Below are 22,968 nucleotides of genomic sequence, written 5' to 3'. Positions count from 1 at the left end.
AATAAATTTAAGAATGCATCCATAAAATCTTGTCCTAGGTACATTAAGATTAAAGCAGAAGGCAGAAACTTCATGCAAGATAGTGACAACTACCACAACAACTGAGGCGACTTGAAACCTTGACTTCTGCCCAATGTTTAATTTTTTCAAAGGTTCCTCTGACCATTCTGCTAGAGCATTCTGGATTATAGAATTTTAGATAGAAGAAGTTTTATTATAAAAATTATGAAAAATATAATCCCCTAGACTACTAGAGTAAAAAATGAGGACATAGTAAACTTAGAACAACCTTTTAAGTTCTTTTCAGTGCTTTTAAATCTATTTTGAGTGGACAGACTGGTGATCCTAATTTGAAACAGATGAGATGTTGAATCCAGTTTGAAATTATATGTCAGACAAAAGCTGACCAAGGGTTGCTAAGGTGGTATGGGCATTTTTAGAAAATAGAAAGGGAAAGATGGGTAAAAAGTCTAATACCTCTACTGTATTCATATGAAGGTGTTAGAGGAGAGGGGAAGACAAAGTAGGATGTGAAAGGATGAGATCAAGAAAGTGTTAGAAGTGAGGTAGATGGACATGAGGTAACAGCAGTGTTTAGTAATGATAAGAGAGCATGGTGTTGTGTGGTTGATGGGGATGTCACAGCAATTGTAGAGAATGGATGACAACAAATGAAGAGATCATCTGTGTTTGCTGTTGATTCCAGCCACTCTGCAGTATAATAGTAGAAGGCTAGCAAGAATGAAAAAAGTAAAATATTATTCTTTTTAATTTGTGTGAAGGGTTTGATGAATTACAGTCTTGTTGCATCTAAAGCGGGGGTTATGTTCCATAGAGGGCGCATAAAGCCAAAAATGTGTACTAAAGTGAAAATTACCTCTGAAAATCCCTTGATTCACCCGGGCACAGGTCACTGACCCACATCTGGGCCTGGGGGCCAAAAATTTAATAATAATAATAACAAGAATAATAATTCACAATAAAAAATAAAATAAAAATATTGAAATACTGTAATGAAATAATAACGACAATAATAATATTAATAAATAAATACAAAAATGAAAAAAAAGATCAAGAATAAGAAACAATATATGCACTGTATGTTGTGTTGTCAATAGTAAAAGAAACAATTGAGACCCTGCAATTGTGTGTAAATGAGGCAGAAAGTCAGATCAGCAAACTGGGACTTGGTCACAATTTTTGTGATGCCATATGGCAGCAGGGTCTACCATTAGACAACACATTATGCTTCCAATACCTTCCCAGGTGGTAGTACCTCCCTGTTTGTGGATCCCCTCTCACATAGGCCTCATAAAACATGACAGTTGATGCCCTCGCCAAACTCGCGTCTAACAAAGACACTGTTGAATGCAATTTGGGTCTGTCAAAAAGAACCCTTAAAACTGTAATTAGGAAAGAACTTATTGATGAATTTGACGCAAGTAGACAAGTGCAAACAGGCATTAGTTGATCCATAGTTTACCATGATGAGATGTATCAAGTGAAACATGTATATGGAGCAAGTAACAAGATCACTAGATTACAAGATGTTGTAACCGCTAGATTAAGGTTAGGATATAAGTACCTCTGGAAGCATGTTCCTCAAGCAGATGTAAACAAGACTAGATGTAAAGTGTGTGGCCAGACATATAGCCACACACTTGAACACTATGTCCTTGACTGTGTGAAGATAGAACCTTTTAGGGACAGGTCCAAGCACACTGTGTGTGAAATGGCACAACACTTCATCTCTAATGGCAAGATAGCCGACATATTAAGATTATATCCACTTTTTTGCACTTAGTAACTATATCAGTTCTCATGTATAGAACCAAATACACAATGTGCTTGAATACTTCTCACGCAAATGTGAATAACAAAGTGTGCGGCCAGACATACTGCCTCACACGCCTGTACTTTTGTGAATAAGTTACCCTTTATGTAAAGAACTAAACAAATAATATAATTGAAATACTGTGTTACATTCAGTGCCATAATATCCTGACAATGGGGGTTAATTATTATGACCCGTTGTAAACTCTACTCTGTAATCCTTTTGCACTATCGCTCACAGGATGAGTGTGGGGTGCACAATAAAGTAGCCGCTGTAAGCGGTAAAATCAATCCCTGTTTGGTAGCTGCCTAGTGCCTACCTGTCAATAGTGCACCTGCTGACTTGGCTGGTTAGGCCTATTTCAGTTTAAATGTGCACCACACACAGTATGTGCCAAAAAAATTATGAAATAATTATCATAAGGTCAAAAAACATAAAGAGAATTAATCACTGTGTGTGTAGGAGCAAGGGCTAAGGGTGGGAGGGAGGGAGGGAGCTACAGCTGGTGTTTCCTCACTCACTGTTCCGCTCTCACTGTCTCTTGCTAAATGGCAATGCAGTATCTTTAATTTTATTTATTTTTTTATTTTTTATTTATTTATTCCTCACATTTACTGGAACCGTATATATTATTTTATGTGCAAAGAATAAGTTGTTCCCCACGCATCCAGCTCACAACACAGTTCAGGCAATTACCCATCTAAATGGGCTGACAGATGTGTGGCAACCACTGTGGTGGGTGTTACATTTACAGCCCAGTAACTCATCGCCTCATGACACATTTACTTCCTACAGTTGCTTTTTATTGTTCTTATTTTATAGTTTTATACAGTATTATATTTTCCATATTTCTAAGTCACATTGTAATGATTTTTTCACAATTTGATAGTTTCATTACAGGTAACAATATACAAGGCGGCTGGGCTGGCGAATCGGCCACATAGTTTATAGCCAAGGCCTTGGCTAGAACTGCCCCGATACATGTTATATTTTCTTTATTTATAAGTCTCATTAGATTACAGTGTATTTTAATGATTTTTGGCAACTTTTATGGTTACATTAAAAGCTGGTGAGTCGGAGACATAGTTATAGCCAACCATCTACACACACGTTCACTTCTCACACATACACACCATGCTCTTCATTTTTCTTATTTTATAGTTTTATATTATATTTTCTTTATTTCTAAACCACATAGTGTGTATGGAGTAGAATAATTGTTAAAGAAGTCTGTTTTTCTAAGAGTCCTGCCAGGAGTCAGCTGGCTGACATGCCAGTCAGCTGTTGCCTGCAGGAGATGGCAATACATGTTGCCATTGTGACATATAAAGAAACTATAAAAGTTGTGGAAAAATCATTTCAGTTCAGTACTCTAATGTGACTTAGAAATAAAGAACATATAATATAAAACTGTAAAATAAGAAATTTGAAGAGCATGGGTGTGTAGGAGGTGATCGTAGGTGTGGAGGCAGTGGGCAGTTCTTCAATAGCGCATCTGGCGACTCTGCTGGTTAGGCCTATTTCAGTTTAGGTGCCCACCACACAACCACCTCTGCTATAAGTTTACTTTATCCTCTTTGTCACTGATTGTCAAGTTGTTTTCAGCAGAGAATATTTAGGAAAAAGAATGAAAGCATAAAAAAGCTAAAATTATACAAGATAGTGCATACACATTGCATCGCAGCTCAGCTGGGATGTGCTACCTCTGCAGAGACACACAACCCCTTCCCCTACTCAGTACATGCGGCAGCTAAGGCTGAGAGAGGTGCAAGTGGAAGTATCTTCCCCAGCCATGCGCTCCTACAATCACCATGTCGTTTTTTCCCCCTCCCTAAGCCAAGCGCTTAAGGTAAATGCTCGTAAAATGCGATTATGTGTCAGAGAAAGTTATATTCAGTAAGTCCTCATTTAACGTTGCCCCTGATAAAGTTTTCGTTATAACGTCACTACTCTTTGGATACCAGTAATTCGTTTAACGTTCCCGACAACTCAATATAACGTTTTTAGCGTCGTCATGGACTACTTTTCACGGCGCATCACCCCCTCGTCTTGGTGCGCTACCTCTCACTCGCAGAACCTCACAGCATTCCAGGCGTTGCCAGTCTTTGTTGGGCTTCCACAGCATTCTTACGTGTTCAAGTGTTTTTGCTCTCAATACTGTACTCTAACAATTCAAAATGGCTCTCAAGCACCCATCAAGTGCTACTGATGCTAGTGTTGTGAAGAATCAATGTAAGATCATTAGCCTTGCTACGAAAATGGAACTTTTAATCCGTTTTGGAAAAGGGGAACGTGCAGTGGACATAGCTGCTGCTCTAGGTCTAAGCCCCACAACAGTGCGTACTATCCGGACCAACTCGGACAAGATTAAGATTTAGTGCTAGAAGTGGTACTATTTTCTATAAAAATGCCATTGAATTTCTGTATATGTAATGTATTTCATTGGGCAAAGAGAAGCTCAGGAACTTATCTCCTGTATTTTATCTATTTCTTATGGGGAAAATTTATTCTATTAACGTTGTTTCCATTAACGTTGTGGTTTTCAGGAACGGAACCACGACGTTAAGCGAGGACTTACTGTACTGTATACAGGTGATCTACAGTATATTGGATGTGTGTGTGTGTAACAATTTGCCGATGCAGGGGTTTTTTTTTTTTGCAGCACAAGGGCGTGCCATATTGCCATCACCCATGTTATGGAGCACTGTTTGGCCCTCAGCTCTTTGGTCATGGTACACGCAATGAATGTCACACTTCATTTGGCAAAGTTGAAAACAGGGACGGCCAAGTTAAAAGGTGAGATCATCTTGGTGAGTTGGGTATATTTGGTAATGCGGGGTTAGCAGCACGACTGGGTTTGATTTGGGTTTTTAAGCAATAATAACTTAATCAACTGCTATATCATGTTCTTTCCCTTAAATTGACAACTCACATTTGAAATAAAGGCACTTTCAACCCAATTCTCAAATCCGGTTATTGTGCATCCACCCATGCCAAACCTGTCAACACCATCATGCCAACACTCAAGACACATCTCCATGATATAGCGAGGGTATATTGCCTTACCACTTATTCTAAAAATCCAGGTACAGTACTGTACTGTACTGTACTGTACCTTGTACTGTACTGTACTGTACTGTAAAATATTTAGGATTTTTTTTATTTTACTGTTTTACTGTACAAACTTGTGAGTTAATTTTGAAACAGAGTATAATTGTACTGTATATACAGAACTCAGGAAGCAAGAGAACCAAGAATCTCAACATTTAGATGTCTTGTGGAGGTATTCATGTCTGCCGCTGCTAGATTGTGAAGGGTTGGTTAACACACCTTGACTGGGGTGGTTGACACACACCTTGACTGTGATGGAGTGGGTAGTGCTTAATTTGACCTGGGAGAGGTGTTGCAGTCTTTATTATTAGGCAGAGTTGTGCTACACGTTGATTATGAGATAAATAGGACACTGTTCTGACATTTAATACTTGTTTTTATATAATTTTCTCACTATTTTCAGATCACATATTGAGGCCAAGTTGAAAGCTTACAACCAGTATTATGAAGGCAAACCCGGAGAACTAAAGAGCAGAGAGGTAAGGAGACTGTGGAATGTATGTGTGTGAGTTTTTTTATTTTTTATTATTTTTAGTGTGGGGTCTAAGCTTGTTTTGATAAAACTGCGCTTTACTCTCATGGCGGCTGCCTTTCTTGTTTGTTAATTAATTTTTGTACATTAAAACAAATTTCTGTTCAGTCATTGAAGTTTCCATTGAAGAACATTATTAACTTTAAAATCTGCTCTAAGTGTTTGAATCTGTTGCACTGTTTGGACCCTGACCAATACAGTCAGATACCGGCAAGCTCACTGATAACGACGGAGAAATGAGCATAATTTGAATAAATATTTTTCAACAGTTTTCACCACCGAAAATTTTAACATGATACCCGAGGCACTGACTCTATTCAGAGATAGTGAAGAAAGCAAATTAAGCGAGATAGTAGTGACTAGTAACGATGTTAGTAAGCAAATAGACAAACTAAAGCCTAATAAGTCACCTGGTCCCGATGAGATATTTGCCAGAGTATTAAAGGAATGTAAGGAAGAGCTTAGTATGCCCTTAGCAAAGTTGTTTAACATGTCCTTAAAAACAGGTGTAGTACCAGAATCCTGGAGGATAGCGAATGTAATACCGATTTTCAAGAAGGGGAATAGATCACTATCCTCTAACTACCGCCCAATCAGCCTAACATCAATAGTAGGCAAATTACTAGAATCATTCATTTCAAACTCTATGTGAAACCACCTGGAGAAGCACAAGTTTATCAATGATTCCCAACATGGCTTCACAAGCGGGCGTTCATGTCTAACTAATCTATTAACATTCTTTTCATCAGTTTTCGAATCGGTGGACGAGGGGCACAATTATGATGTGGTATATCTCGACTTTAGCAAAGCCTTCGACAGAGTCCCCCACGAAAGACTAATTAGAAAGGTAGAAGCACATGGCATCAAAGGTAATATCCTTAAATGGATTAGGGCGTGGTTACAGGACAGGAAACAGCGAGTGAGCATTAACGGCACTAAGTCCCATTGGAGCAACGTCACAAGTGGAGTTCCCCAAGGCTCAGTACTTGGACCATTATTATTTATTATATACATAAACGACATAGATATTGGCATAGACAGCAACATAAGTAAATTTGCTGATGACACTAAAATAGGACGTGTTATAAATCTGACGAGGACTCGGCAAAACTACAGGAAGATCTAAACAAATTTTTCGAATGGTCTGAAAAATGGCAGATGAAATTCAACGTGGACAAATGTAAAGTACTCAGTATAGGAGATGTAAACAGGGAAACCAGATACCAGATGAACAACGATGCCATAGAGAAATCCGACTGCGAGAGAGATTTAGGAGTAATGATAAGTAGAAACCTTAAGCCAAGTAATCAATGTGTTTTTGCTCGTAACAAGGCTAATAAAATACTTGGGTTCATACAAAGGAATGTTAGTTACAAGACTAGCGAGGTCATCCTAAAACTGTATCTTGCACTTGTGAGACCACACCCGGATTACACAGTTCAGTTCTGGTCACCGTATTACAGAATGGATATAGAATCCTTGGAAAGAATTCAGAGGAGAATGACAAGACTAATCCTGGGCATTAGGAACCTTGAGCATAGAGACAGGTTAAAACATCTTAATTTGCGCTCCCTCGAGAGACGTAGAGTTAGGGACGACCTGATAGAGGTGTATAAATGGAAGTCAGGGCTAAACAAAGGGGACATTACAAAGGTACTCAAACTATCCAACCAGGAGTTAACTCGTAACAATGGTTTTAAATTAGACAAATTTAGATTTAGGCGCGAAATAGGTAAACACTGGTTTGGAAACAGAGTAGTGGATGAATGGAACAAGTTACCAAATATCATCATTAACTCAAATACGCTGAATAGCTTCAAACATAGGTTGGATGCTTGTATGAGCAATAGGGGTTGGGTGTAAACGGGACTGCCCAGTATGGGCCAATTAGGCCCGCTGCAGTTTCCTCCATTCTTGTGTTCTTATGTTCTTATTACCTCCTTGTCACTGAGCCCTTTGAATAACCATGTACAGTATGACCTTCACTAAATAAATTTTTATATTCCACCTAATGCTTGTACAGTAAATCCACCTGGCTTCTTGCAATATTGTTTATAAATTCTTCTTGTTCCATGTGTACTTTAGTAGTTATGATCTTAATAGTTTACTACTGTACTAAGAACTTGAATACAGTATATTGTCTCCTACATTTATCAATTTTATCACTAGAACTGTGGACTACTGTAGTTCATTTTTGGGGTTAATTTAGAACAAAAGGCTGATGGATATGGTTTATATTTTTTCTTCCAGGCCAATGGTCGAATGATCTTGGAAGGTGTGTTGAAGATCTACTGGGGAGTGCGTAATGTCATCCACCTGAAGGAGGAGGACGACCAGCGGACAATTGCCGTTCGCAGACGGTCGACTGCAAACTCGACTGCCTTTTACTCTGATAGTGATGATGAGGTTGGTACAGAAAATTGGTTCTAGGACATTTCATAACCAGACAATTTGTCACCGGTTCAGTATAAACCTAACCTAACCTAAACATGGCTTCATTGCCTCCAAAATAAAAGCATTAATATCTAAAGTTAATACATGTAACATGGTATTCAGATGAATGGTCCGAAGAAATATTGCGTTGTAGTTTTTTAATTGTGTTGTGGACTTGTGAATATTTTTGTAATTTTTATACATCAAGCCATCTTCAGACATTTACAGAGTTGCCACATCTCACAAAACATGCCATCCACTGTACTGTACCAGGTACAAGTACAGGCGACTGTACAGTACATGTGTTTGTTAATTTATTGAAGTCTTAACCAGAATTGTATACAGTACTAGGTTATTGTACTCATTATTAATTTAGTTACTTATTTTTAGACTGTTCTTGTTCTTAGTTTTCAGTCAAGAACCTTAACTTTAGTTGTTTGTTCAGGTTGTACAGTTTTCAGTGATGGAAATTCATCAGCTACAGTAAGAGGGGAAATTGAAATGGAGTGAAAGGTGTTAGTGAGGTAGGTTAAACCATCCTTGCTGAATAATATGATAGTGACCAGGTGAGTATATCAGCAGCGATGAAACCTGAGTCCTCACCCTAGAATTGTTACTTGAGTTGATCACTATAGTTCCTCCCTGAGTGAGATATCTGCCGTTTTATTCCAGATTTGAGCTTATGACATGTTTGTACTCTTCTACCAGCTTTGATTGTAAACTAAAACAAAAATAGGTGTGGATTAGTTTACTACTGTCCACTTTTGAACTACACTTATCATAGTCCTGTGAATTGGAGGTTTCATGTGGAGAATTTTCATTCATATTATTATATATTTAATAGACTGGAAATAAGATAAATTATTTTCTTATACTTTTCCATCTTTACAGTCATCTTGATACCCACAAGTGTTCTTGTACAGTAAGTCCTCGCTTAACGTCTGGGTTACGTTCCTAAAAACGCGACGTTATACGAAACAACGTTAAGCGGATCAATTTTCCCCATAAAAAATAGATAAAATACGGGAGTTATGTTCCTGAGCCTCCCTTTGCCCCATGAAATACATTACGTATTCAGAAAATCATTGCCATTTCTATAGAAAATAATGCATACATATACAAGTACTAAGTTTGTATTGGTACTCACCGATGGGCGGAGGTGGTAGAGCGAGTGTGTGGTGGGTAGTGGAGCAGAGGAGGCGGATGGCGGGAGGGGAGGAGTATGGCGGGAGAGGAGGAGGGTGGTGAGTCACTGAGACTGCACCAAGCCGAGAGAGCGTAGCGCGGCCAGACGAGAGAGGGTGATGCATCACAGAAAGTAGTCTGTGACTACTCAAAACAATGTAGTATTGGATCACCGAGACGTTAAACAAATTTTTGGTCTTTAAAATTTATCTATGTAGTACCGAAACAACGTTAAGTGGGACTACGTTAAGCGCGGACTTACTGTACAGTATTTGTAGATATCCCTGATGTAGTATACTGTACTGTACAGTGTTTTCATTGTGACCATACTCTCATAATATAACTTTCTAGTCAGCAGTATTGTTTGTATGGGATGAGACATCTCTCTTCATGTTAAAGAGTCCAGAAGTGCATGTCCTAAATTTAATGATACAGTATTTGTGATTACTGTACAGTATTTAGGTGTTGCAATAAACCATAACTAATCTGTTTTGGGAAAATTTTTGATCATACAGATTTATATCCTTGACAATGTGATAAACATGATTTTCGTTTTTTAGGAAGTCCTTCAATGCCTTTTTGTTTCTGTCACAAAAAGTGGGAGAACATGTCTGTATGTGTGTGTGTTGACCTCTAATTACAACTCATAAATGTATATATTTTTGTACTTTATTCTTAATTTTGAAAGATGTTACCTTTCCAAAGTTCACTTTCACTGAATATACTTCTCAAGAGTAATGCTTTGTAAAGCTTGAAAAATTGAGAGTACACATTGCTATTGAAACATGTACAAAGTCTTCAACTTTTAATTTAACACAATATATCCATCTGTCTTGTTCCAGTATGTGGTTATGGAATTCATAAGGGTATTTATATAAATAATTACTGAATTACATGTTTCTCTTTTTTCTTTTCTTTTTTCAGGAGCAGACTCTCTGGCGGGAGGATTGTCTGAATGGCTGGCGTACTCCTCAGTCCCCAAGTTCACCACAAACTCCCAAAGTTAATTCACTGGGGAGACATACATTACCCTGCATATTTCTTAGTGACCAGTTATTTCATGAGAGAGAAGGCAGTAGACCTCTCACCCCTGTTACATCAACTGAGCCAATATTTTCTTCAACAAGGGAAGATGGAGTTGACTCTAGTAACAAAATCTACAGTCAAGCAGACAGGAAGGATCAGACACAGAGAGAAACCAAAGCAGATCTGGGTGTTAATGGGGATGTATGGAAGAACACTGTTAGTAATACCTGTTGTAACTTAATTACCTTGTTAGATGCTGAGTGTGGTAATACCACAAAGTCAACAAATGGTGTTGTGAGTGTCAGAGAGGAGACTTCACTCACCCCTAAGTCCGTAACTGTTGATATCTCCAGCACCAATACCAAAGTCAAGAACATGTCTCCAGATGTCACTCTAAATAACAATCCTTTGTCTCCTAGTTTTGAATCTCCTACTGATGGTGAAAATAGAGATTCTTCAGTCGTAGAAAACAATGACTCCGGCGAGCTTAACACAAGCCTTGATGACCAGACACCATCAAGAAGGGCTGCCGCCATGAAAACTGGAAGTTCTGCTATTCGGAGAAGGCCAGGCAGGAGGATGGATAAGACCAAGCTCAAGGTGTGTATGTGCGGATAATGTATTACAGTACAATGAGTCCTCATTTAACGTCGTGGTTCTGTTCCTGAAAACTGTGACGTTAATAGAAACAACGTTAACAAATAAATTTTCCCCGTAAGAAATAGATAAAATATGGGAGTTACGTTCCTGAGCCTCCCTTTGCCCCATAAAATACATTACATAAACATAAATGTAATGGAATTTTTATAGAAAATAGTACAGGTATGTATTATACATCCAAAAAGATAAATAAACGAAATAATTTTGTATTGTACTGATGGGCGGTTTAAAACTTCTTTTTTCATAGCCAGGCTAATGGTCTTATGTTGCTTCTTCAAAACAATAGCATCAATAGCACTTGATGGGCGCTTGGAAGCCATTTCGAATGGTTACAGGACAGTATTTAAAGCAAAATCCCTTAAACACGCACGTACACTGGAAGCCTGGGGACACTGTGACGCTCCATGGGAGAGCGTAGCGCGCCAAGTTGAGAGAGGGTGATGCGCCGTACAAATTAGTCCGTGACGACGTTATACTGAATCGATGGGACGTTGTCCAAATCATGAGTATCTAAAGAGTAGCGACGTTATAACAAAACAACGTTGTCGGGGGCAACGTTAAATGAGGACTTACTGTACTGATTAACATTTTATGATGACAGGAGCTCTGGTCCCCCAACACATGTGATAGGGATGGCACATACACCTGTCTTGAATGTCTGTGTCTCCCATTACAATGTGCACACACACGCACGCACGCACACTTACTATTTTAAATTGCTGTCATACACCCATATTAATGTAACAGCCACATAAACCACTTGTCATACCTTCTGTAATTCATATACAGTACTCCACTCCTTCCTATATGCTCATTTGACCTGGTTTTAGTGCCTCCTTCACCCCATCCCTCCATCTCTGTGATTTTCCACTCTCCTTCATACCATCCACCTCAGAATGATATTTTTTGATACTTTATTATTTTCAAGTTTTCTGAGATTCCTTGATTACTGTGTGTAGATTTTAAAGGTTCTGCTGTGCATTATATGATGTTCTGTGTTAACATTTAGGGAAGAGTATAGTGTGCTGGGGTGAGTGGAGGCATCTGGTACAGTAACTGCTATCTGTTCCCAGGATCAAGTTAGATACAGACTGGCATCACTACATTGTGCAAGTGTAGTTGTCTGGTGTAAACAAAAGCAATGTGAGCAGGCTTTTCCCTGGAATAGCTGTAATGTTTTGTGGCTTTTTAAGATCAAACTAAACATCTCATTGCCAGGGTCCCTAATCATGTAGGTTCACTAATCTAAATTTCTAAAAGATTGTTATTCATGATTTTGCTGTAGTATAAATTTATGATGGTCTGTTGCTGTTTTGATTTATTGTGTTTACTTTTCCTTCATTTAACCAAAGATGACATTTGTAAAACTTTCATCATATATTTCATTTGACAACTATCTTTGTATCTATGAGCTGTCAGTTGGTTTAGTTGTCATCAAGCTGAGTCAAATATCTCTTCTATATGTTAAAATATATACAGTATATATATTTTTGAAACACAGTACAGTAGTTAGAAAAAGTACACAGTACTATATAGTGTACACTTGTTTTTAATTTTATTAAAAAACAGAATTTGTAAACCTGATGCTTTTAATACAAATTATTTATCAACCATTTTCTTTACAGAGGCGATGTTCAATCAATGGTCACTTCTATTTAAGAGAGACCAGCACCTTCACACCCCCTCATGGCTCACCCTGCAGTGTGTGGGTCACCTCCTTAGTTACAGCAGAGGAGGTCCTTAACATGCTGTTGGAGAAGTACAGAGTGGAAATGTCAACTCGCAACTTTGCCCTCTTCGTAATTAAAGATAATGGAGGTAAAAATTCCAGGTGTTTGTAACTTATACAGATTATACAAGATGATTCACAAAGTTGTACAGGGGGTCCCCGGGTTACGAGCGAGTTCCGTTCCTGAGGATGTTCCAAAGTCGGAACACAAACCCTATGTGCACTTTATCATAGCCTAAGTCCTTTTATACATCTAGAATCACTTAATTTAAGAGAAAAGAAGAAATTAAACGACAAAATAGAGCAAAGGAAAGTAAAAATTAAGGTTTAATACATTGAAACCTGTGGGCTGGCTGATCTTCCATCCATACCACTAACAATCTTTCCATTTCAAATAACAATCTACTTCTTTTCTTTTTGTTATCACAGTTGAGTGCATTGGTGTAGATCCTTTTACATGTTCAAGAATTTTGTGTTTGTCTTTCCAAATTGTTCCGACCGTTGACCGACTGAAGCCCAATGATTTACCATTGACTGAGAGAGTTTCTCCTTTTTCAGAACACTTAATTACATCAACTTTCACTTCCATTGTAATTGTTTTCCTCTTCTTGGTTGCACTATTATCATTTGCATCAGGTTTGCATTTGGGAGCCATGATGAGGGCAGAAAAATAGTGAATACTAAAAAAACAACAGTTTGCACTTGATTACACATGTTATTGAGGTGAGGGTAAGGCGTACTGATGCTTCCTCAAGGCGCGTGGCTGGTTGATGCATTAATTCCCACCCGCTGCTCCACCTCGCTGCTACGCAGACTTAGCTCCCAGGAATAAATTGTCGGTAATGGCTAGTGCTACTTATGACCAGGGCTGTGCCCTACTCAGGGCCGAGTTAGAGAAGGTCAAAGAAGAAAACTTGAAATTAAAGGTAGTGATAGTGAAGATGGAGGAAGAAGACACAAGACAAGGAGAGCCCGTGTCTGACGAAAACTCAGGCAAATGGAAGGTTGTGAGGAGAAGAACGACCAAAATTATGGTGAGAAAAGACACCAAGGAAATGACAACAGCTAACTGTAAAAACTCTTTTAGTTCTTTGATAGACAAATTGGACGTTAGCATAGTCAGGGAAGGTACGAAAACCTTAATTGTTGGCGATTCTCAGGTATGGTACCTGGATAGAGCTTTTTGTGGTAAAATTAAAAATAGGTTGAGAGTGTGTTTACCAGGAGCTGGGGTGGGGGATATAGTAGACAAGATGGACAATATCTTGTCTGGTAATGGGAACAAACCCATTATCTGCCTTAGTGCAGGAGGCAATGATGTTGGCAGGTGTAGGAGTGAGGACCTTCTTGATAAATTCAAGACGGCTATAGAACGTATTAGGTTGAAGGGGGGGATCCCTATCATATGTAGTGTCCTGCCTAGAAGGAGAGTTGACAATGAATGGTTGTCAAGGGCAGTTGGTGTCAATGGCCGTCTTGACAGATATTGCAAGTCAATATCAGTCCCATTCATTGACAACTGGGACAAGTTTTATGGCAGAAGGGACCTTTATGCGAGGGATGGGGTGCAACTGTCTGGGGATGGGGGTGGCAACCCTGGCTGGCTCTCTCGAAAGGGCAGTTCAAAAGATGTCGAAGTCTTTAAACTGCTCGGGGGACATATGGGTACGGAGGTGGATGATTTGATTTTGATTGGACTCTGCAGTGGGAGCAGGTAAACAAAGTGAAAGGTTACAGGGAAATAGTGCTAGGAATGATGACAAAACTAAATTAGGCAGGGAGTTATAACCTAAACGCGTCAAAGAGAGGACTCAGAACACGACTAACTTAAATGTCTACTACTCGAACAGTAGAAGTATGAGAAACAAAATGGATGAAATCAGGGCATTGGTATGTACCGAAAAAATTTATATAATAGCATTCACCGAAACATGGATAAACTTAGACTCACCTGAGTTACCTGCTGAATATCAAATTGCAGGTTACAAATTATTCCATACCGATAGCCAGATTAGGAAAGGAGGCGGAGTAGCAATCTACTGTATGTCAGGGATAATCTGAAGTGTGAAATAAATAGGAAATAAAAACTGAACTGAATACAGAAACAATTTGGATAGAATTAATCAATGATAGAGAAAAATTAATCGCAAGAGTAATATATAGACCTCCTAATCTTGATAGAGTTAATGAACGACTTATCTGGGATGAAATGTGCAGAGCATCCAGACATAGCAAAGTCTGTATAGTAGGCGACTTTAACTTAAGTCAAATAGATTGGATCAACCTTACAGGTAACTTATAATCAGAGGATTTTCTTGAAACAGTTCAGGACTGTTTCCCAAGTCAACATATAACGGAACCCACCCGGGGTAATAATATACAGTACTCGATTTACTTCTGTCAAACAGAGAAAACCTCATTAGTAATGTCGAGGTAGGGAACGAACTTGCCAACAGCGATCACAAAGAAATAAGATTTGAGTTAGAATTTAATGCCAAACTCAAGGAAAATTCCATTCACGTCCCAGATTTCAGAAGGGCAAACTTTGATAGGTTGAAAAGGGAGCTGAGAGAAGGGGTATCATGTTTGGGGATGGATTACATGACCTCACACAATGTACCCACAGAGGGCAACCTTACTTTACCTGGAGACCCTGACAACGATATCCTCGCAAAATATGACGGTTGAGGATGACCTGATCACGGGATCTGGGGTTGACGAGTTCCACAACAATTTAAATAATGAGTTACTTAATGCACAAAGGCAGAACATACCATACAGAAAACTCAGATCAGACAACAATGACCCTAATGGATAAGCAATTATTTAAAGAATATTATTGGACAAAGGAAGGCTATAGGTAGAAGAATAAATCATGGTGAAGTTTACCTCTGAGATTATTATAAGGTATTGGCCAGTAGGGTTAAGACCGAGATAAGAAAAGCAAAGAGGAATAATGAACTGAGGGTAGCAAGGGAGGCAAAGTCAAACCCCAAGGGATTCTTTCAAATGTATCATACTAAAACACAAGTAAAGATTGGACCAATACAGTCAGATACCGGCGAGCTAACTGATAATGACGGAGAAATGAGCAATAATCTGAATAAATATTTTTCAACAGTTTTCACCACCAAAAATTTGAACATGATACCCGAGACACCGATTATGTTCTGTGCAGAGATAGTGAAGAAAATAGATAAAGCGAGATAGTAGTGACTAGTAACGCTGTTAGTAAGCAAATAGACAAGTTAAAGCCTAATAAGTCACCAGGTCCTGATGAGATATTTGCCAGAGTATTAAAGGAATGTAAGGAAGAGCTTTGTATGCCCTTAGCAAAATTGTTTAACGTGTCCTTAAAAACAGGTGTAGTACCAGAATCCTGGAGGAAAGCTTCACAAGCGAGCATTCATGTACTGTATAACTAATCTATTAACATTCTTTTCAGCTGTTTTCGAATCAGTGGACGAGGGGCACGACTATGATGTGGTATATCTTGACTTTAGCAAAGCCTTCGACAGAGCCCCACGAAAGACAATAAGAAAAGTGGAGGCTCATGGCATAGGAGGAGATATTCTAAAGTGGATTAGTGAGTGGTTACAGGACAGAAAACAGCGAGTGAGCATTAACGGCACTAAATCCGATTGGAGTAACGTCACAAGTGGAGTACCCCAAGGCTCAGTACTTGGATCATTATTATTTATTATATACATAAACGACAACGACATAGATATCGGCGTAGACACCAACATAGTAAATTTGCTGACGACACTAAAATAGGCGTGTAATTAAATCTGACGAGGACTCCGCAAAACTACAGGAAGATCTAAAAAAAAATTTGAATGGTCTGAAAAATGGCAGATGAAATTCAATGTGGACAAATGTAAAGTACTTAGTCTAGGAGATGTAGACAGAGAAATCAGATGAACAACGATGTTATAGAGAAATCCGAATGTGAGAAAGATTTAGGAGTAATGATAAGTAGAAATCTTAAGCCAAGTAAACAATGTGTATTTGCTCGAAACAAGGCTAATAAAGTACTTGGGTTCATACAAAGGAGCGTTAGTTACAAAACTAGAGAGGTCATCCTGAAACTATATCTTGCACTTGTGAGACTCCACTTGGATTACGCAGTTCAATTCTGGTCACCGTATTACAGAATGGATATAGAATCCCTAGAAATAATTCAGAGGAGAATGACAAGACTAATCCCGGGCATTAGGAACCTTGAGTACAGAGACAGGTTAAAGCATCTTAATTTGCACTCCCTCGAGAGACGTAGAGTGAGGGGTGATTTGATAGAGATGTATAAATGGAAGTCAGGGCTAAACAAAGGGGACATAACAAAGGTACTCAAACTATCCAACCTGGAGCGAACTCGTAGGAATGGTTTTAAATTAGACAAATTTAGATTTAGGCGCGAAATAGGTAAACATTGGTATGGAAATACCGGTAGAGTACTGGATGAATGGAACAAGTTACCAAGCATCATTATTGACTCGAATACAATAGATAGCTTCAAACATAGGTTAGATGGATATTTGAGCAATAGGGGTTGGGTGTAAATGGGACTGCCCAATATGGGCCAATAGGCCACTGCAGTTTCCTCCATTTTTATGTTCGCTGCACAAACTAGATCTTGTATTTTAATACTATGAACCAGTTATACCCATGTCGGATTCATAAAATAATTGACCATATGGGACCTCATTCATATCGGCAGGTGTTCGTAAGTTGGATGTTCGTAACTCGAGGACCCCCTGTACATTAAATTTCAGGGTGTATTCCTGGGACAATTCTAAGCTACAGTGTACAAACAGTATAACAAAATGTCAAGATTCGAATACTGTAGTTTACAGTGTTGTGTGTGTTATTTTCCTAGAGTAATTAATGGCATTACAGGTACTGTTACTTGGTAGAAAATGTAGCACCGTTACACTTTAAAAAACGTAATGATTTACCGTTACTTTTTTATGTACAGTAACATTATTTTTATGCTAAGTAATAGTCTAATTTAGTTGAGAAAGAGCTCACAAATTATAGTTTTTTTTTATTATAAGTTATATGACAACGATGTGCTGAAACAGAGCACGTCAGACTGCATGCATAGAGTTATACTCACTCCCCTTATGTCCACCTACGCATGTGTGATTTGAATTGTACCCCTAAAAATATAGTTAAATCCGACATCTCTTAGTCCTACCTGCTCATTTATTGGTCGGTTTAGGCAATGACCTAATAAAAATCATGTCTCTTGAGTGTGACGTATGCAGGCAGGCTGTTTGAAATAAAGAGGCGCCAATATCAACACTTGTTCTTCAGCAACATAAAAAGCGTCTTATAGAGACACACTGCAATTCATGAGTTAATGGAACTGCGCAAGTGCCACAGGGCTCGACGGAGTGACGGTAGCAAAACATGTTAGAACATGATGGCCACTGTATTCAGCTATTCGTGTGCATTTTTTTCACTTTTAATATACAGCAGGCCCTTCAAATTCGCGGGGGTTTGTTTCTCAAAATGGCCACGAATCGCCAAATCTGCAAATAACATTTGCTGACCAGTGAGGGGGGGGGGTACTTTTTTTACTTTTTTTACAAAGAAATGTATATTCCCTCTATGTGTTTGCCCTTAGGACAATTATTTCTTTTACCTGTTTTGTATGTGTGTGTGTGTGCATGTGTGTGTGTGTGCGTGCGTGTACACACACACACATGCACACACACACACATACAAAACAGGTAAAAGAAATTACTGTCTCAAGAACGAATGGCTCCCTGTCCCGGCCGCAAAAATACCGGCAATTTTAAAACTAACCACAGATATTCTTGGGTACATTCAGGGTGTCATCCGCGAAAAATAGAGGACCGCGAAAAAAAATTGTGAATTATCCGGGCGAACTGTACTGGACTTTTATTTATTGAAATACTGTATAAAAGTAACAAGTAATCGTTACCAATGTTGTAAAAAATTTCTTAAGTAACGACATTACTGTAATCGTTACTTAAAATGTAATACCGTTACTCTCAACTCTGGTAGTCTGCTGGCTACAACACATGAAAGATGTTGGTACAGCTGTAGATTTTTGTGTAATTTTACGTACTGTATGTAGCTCTACACAATGTGATACAGTTGCGTTATAACAGTAAATGTTCAACATTCTCTCTCTTTGCCTCTGTATCAAGTTGTAGAGCACTACATACACCTTATCATAGCGCTGGCTCTACCCCTTCATGAATCCAGATTTTTTTTTTTTTTTAAACATATCAGATTTGTTAGACGTTGGATCAAAGCAAACGTCCCATACCCCTTGTGTGTGAAGGGAGGGCAACCTCTGCAGCGGCTCCCCTCATTTGAGATGGGCTATACAGGAGGGCAAGAAGAGTGGTTGGTTAGATAATAATTGCTAGATAAGGCCTGGTAGACCCCAGAGTCCCAGCCAAAGAGCTCAAGAGATGTCTAATAAGTCATCTGCTATAAAGAGCTGTTTCTGTTTGTGGGCTTTTCTAGATGAAGCGATTTCAGGATTATTCCTTTTTTATGCTATTGCCGATATTAATTTCAATGCAAATCAGTTTCCACTTTAAATTTTATATTTTTAGAGAGACGAAGAATTCGAGATGACGAGTACCCTCTGATAACACGTGTCATGCTTGGTCCGCATGAGGATGTTGCACGTGTGTTTATTGTTGACGCTCAGCAGACAGAGGAAATATCCCCCCAGGTTAGTAATGGCTGATTATAGTATTAATGTTGTATTAGGTAATTCCCTGCACTCAACCCTTTCATATACAGGTTGTACCTCTCTAGTCCGGCAACCTCGGGACCTGACCGGTGCCGGACCATGGAAATTCACCCTTTTCCTGGATAGATAGTGACTTGTGCTTATGCTTGGAAGCACTAGCACCACTTTCTCTGCATCATGATCTCTTTGAAGGGTTAAATGTCGTATAGTAGCTTCTCAAATTTCGCGAGTTTTTAATTCTTAACGTATTTTATTGGAACACAAAAAATAAATAAATAAAAATTTTGACGGCGGAAACTTGAATTTCGACGGGTTTGAACGGCCCACCAACGTGCAGATGACGTGCATAATCGTGTAAACAGCGTCATTTCTCTTATGTACAAAAGATTCATTATTGTTTATTACTGAATGTTTTTTTATTGAATTAATGTTTGTGTGCAAAATGAGCATTACAATTCATTAATAATACGTAGAATATTAAAACACACGAGGAAATGACACAGCATTGTTTTCGTTGATTACGAAACCAGTTACTGACTGGTTGTACATATAAAACTGAAGAAAATAAGACCTTGGTTGTAGCTGTAGTAAAACTAATGTGGTTGTTTTAAGTAATGTTATTTAATGTTAATAAATGGAACAATAGAAGTAGCTAACGATAATGGTAAAGAAAATAGAGATCGCATATGTAAGTGCACACACGTGAAAACATATCGTCATTACTTTACATAAGAATATGAAAGCAACACTTATTTACTGTTCATTTATATTTTAATTAATGTTTCTGAATTTGTTTTTATTGAATTAATGTTTGTGTGTGCAAAATTAACAATACAATTTATTAATAATACGTGGAATATTAGAGGAGACGAGACGGCTGCCGGCATTGTTTATGTTAAATGTTAAAGCTTACAAAACCAGTGACTGATTGGTTCTACATATAAAACTGAAGAAAATAAGACCCTGATTTTAGCTGTAGTAAAATTAATGTAAAAAAATTAATATGGTTGTTTGAAGTACTGTAATGTTATTGAATGTTAATAAATGGAACAATACAGTATAAGTAGCTAACCATTAATGGTAAAAAAAAAAGTGAGACCGCGTATGTAAGTGCGCACATGTGAAAACATATCGTCATTACTCTACATAAGAATATGAAAGCAACACTTATTTACTGCTCATATATATTGAAGGGTTAAATGTTGTACTCTGTATAGACAAGCAGAGAGAGAGAGAGAGCAGCCAAACTGCCGGATGTAAACAAACCTTAATTTCCCGCGGCTGGTTTTTTTATTTAAGGGGATTAGCCCACCCGGGCATAGGTCACTGAGCCACATTGGGGCCTGAGGAGCAAAAATTTAATACTCCTGTAACAATAATAATAATAGTTCAGATAAGTTAAAAAAAAACAAAAAAAAACTGCCTATCTACCTATTGGACAAACTAAAATCGTTCCGGACCACGGGAGTTTCCGGACCACAGAATGCCGGACTAGAGAGGTACAACCTGTATTGTATAGAACAGAGATTTATTTATCTAAAATATAAGTAAATTACATTTGATACTGTTATACATTCTGTGTCATAAATAAAGCTTGATAACTATGTTTGTTCTTGCAAAAAACTGCTTGGTTAGTCATATACTGTATATCATGAATATTAAAATGATTAATTTATGTAAATGTTCAAGTTAAGAATGGGTGATTTTGGGTTCCTCATGGGTGGCAGTTGCATGTGGAAACAAAAGGTTTGTCAGGGATATGTTTACACCAGAGATGAATGAGTTGGCCTTATGCTTGAGAAGTTTGCTTGCTTCACCTCTCTTTTAAGAAAGCTTGCAGAGAATTATCCCTTTTAATACAAGTCTTGACTAGATAGCTGTACCCCAAGTGCAAAGGGAAAGTTAACAAAATTAACCTAAAGTTGTCATACAAAGTAAACAAATCATTTTTTGCAATAAAATTATCTGACCACAATCTGAGTGTAGATGCACACAAACATACATGCACAAACATTTTTTTCATGTTCAGGGGTAAATGAATTTACAATAACTGACAGGGGACCTTATGCATGAAAAGGTTATGATCTGACATTGTCATAGTTTAGTTAAGTCACATTACCTGACATTGTCATAGTCAGGTGGGATTACCTGAAGCATGTTAAGGGATAAGTGATACTCAGGTAATCTGACTTGAATACACATAAAATAATAATAATAATAATTAATAATAATTAACGGTTTATTGAAAAAATTCTGCAGCCCGAAGGCTGAAAATATACATTGGACATAAATGACTTATTACATACATTGGTGGTTTAACAAAAGCCTTCATTAGAGAAAGGTAAAGGAACATACAGTGAACATACAGATTAATGTAGGTGTTGAACAGCAAACTCGTAGTGTAGTAACTCCCTCCCAGATGGTGTTAGGAGGAACTCACGTGGTGTAGTAGTTCCTTCAGATGGTGTTATGAGGGACCTGGTGTGGTGTAGTAATTCCCTCGCAGATGGTGTTATGAGGGGCCTCACGTGGTGTAGTAATTCCCTCACAGATGGTGTTATGAAGGACCTCACGTGGTGTAGTAATTACCTCACAGATGGTGTTATCTCTGGGTACCTGGGACCTCACTGTGTGAAGGTTAACTTGGGTACGACTGTTACTGTTGAGTTGTTCTCACTGACTTAAGCACTGTTCACTACTGTTCACCTCTGTTTAACACTGGTTCCGTTCCTTTCCTAAATGAAATTGTAACTTCTGGCGAGAACTTGTTGATATTCCGGTGGGGAGGAGGGTTCAGGGGAGGGGGTTGGTATGGGCCAACTTAACAGTTGACCTGGCTGCTCCGAGAGGAGCGCCAGGTACGTCTTGACCCTTCGGTGGTCATCTGCTGTCGGCTATGACTGAGAAGACACGGGCAAGCCTGGAGATAATTTGTGGGTTGTGGCCACCTCCGTACATGCCAGCTGATCAAACAGGATGAGTGCAGTGATTGCACTGCCATTGTTTACCACATAGTATAGTGTAGCAATTGCATCAAAAGGGTCAACATGTGTTGCAAAGTGTTCATAAAGAGAAAAACAGATCTTGAGGGAAAAGAAGCCTAATAAAACAGGTAACCAAATCTAGCGAGTACTGTACAGTATATGCTCCAGCTTTGAATGAAGACTATGTTATTAATATTGTAGTGAGATAGATAAACAGAAAGTAGATTAAGGAAATGGAGAAAATTTTAACAAGACAATCTTATTTTAGGTGGCACAGTTTCTCAACCTAAGCTTAGCTGAATGCCGTGCCATCCTTCAGCAGTACGAACAAGAAGAACGGCGGCAAATTCTAGCAGTTAAACAAAAGTGAGTACTGTAGTTTCCACATACATTTTGATACAATGAAAACCTGAGATTGCTCTGTACAAGAGTTTGTAGGATAACTGAAGTCAGCACCACTGGAATCATATCTAATTATTACAATTACAGTAAGTAAATCATTATTAGTCATCTAAGTATTGGCAGACTGTATGATTGCTCTTCATCTGTCCATTTGTATGTCCAGCCAAACTCTCCATAGAAAAGAAAAATGTATAGAGATATATTCATTAAATTTGACAGATACTCTAAAGGATAGTCAGGAAATTATTGACCTTAAATATTTTTTGGCATCAACTGGCAGGTGACTTGTAGTCCTGTGCAGCACCGTCTCTCTTGTTACACTATAAACTG

At 38.4% G+C, this 22,968-nt stretch overlaps 1 protein-coding gene across 1 annotated transcript in view; it reads left to right on the top strand.

Annotated features, from left to right (window-relative positions):
* Positions 1–22,968, top strand: part of LOC121875100 (ras association domain-containing protein 2-like) — a 30,402-nt gene that overhangs the window by 4,293 nt on the left and 3,141 nt on the right. The window contains exons 3-9 of the mRNA XM_042379445.1: positions 4,497–4,630; positions 5,349–5,424; positions 7,728–7,883; positions 10,020–10,721; positions 12,407–12,599; positions 19,110–19,231; positions 22,505–22,602. Coding sequence (XP_042235379.1) covers positions 4,497–4,630; positions 5,349–5,424; positions 7,728–7,883; positions 10,020–10,721; positions 12,407–12,599; positions 19,110–19,231; positions 22,505–22,602 — 1,481 coding nt within the window. The remainder of the gene's footprint in view (positions 1–4,496; positions 4,631–5,348; positions 5,425–7,727; positions 7,884–10,019; positions 10,722–12,406; positions 12,600–19,109; positions 19,232–22,504; positions 22,603–22,968) is intronic.

Source organism: Homarus americanus, unplaced genomic scaffold (assembly GCF_018991925.1).
Source record: "Homarus americanus isolate GMGI-L3 unplaced genomic scaffold, GMGI_Hamer_2.0 scaffold36970, whole genome shotgun sequence".
NCBI lineage: Eukaryota > Metazoa > Arthropoda > Malacostraca > Decapoda > Nephropidae > Homarus > Homarus americanus.
This window is presented reverse-complemented; position numbering and strand designations above follow the sequence as displayed.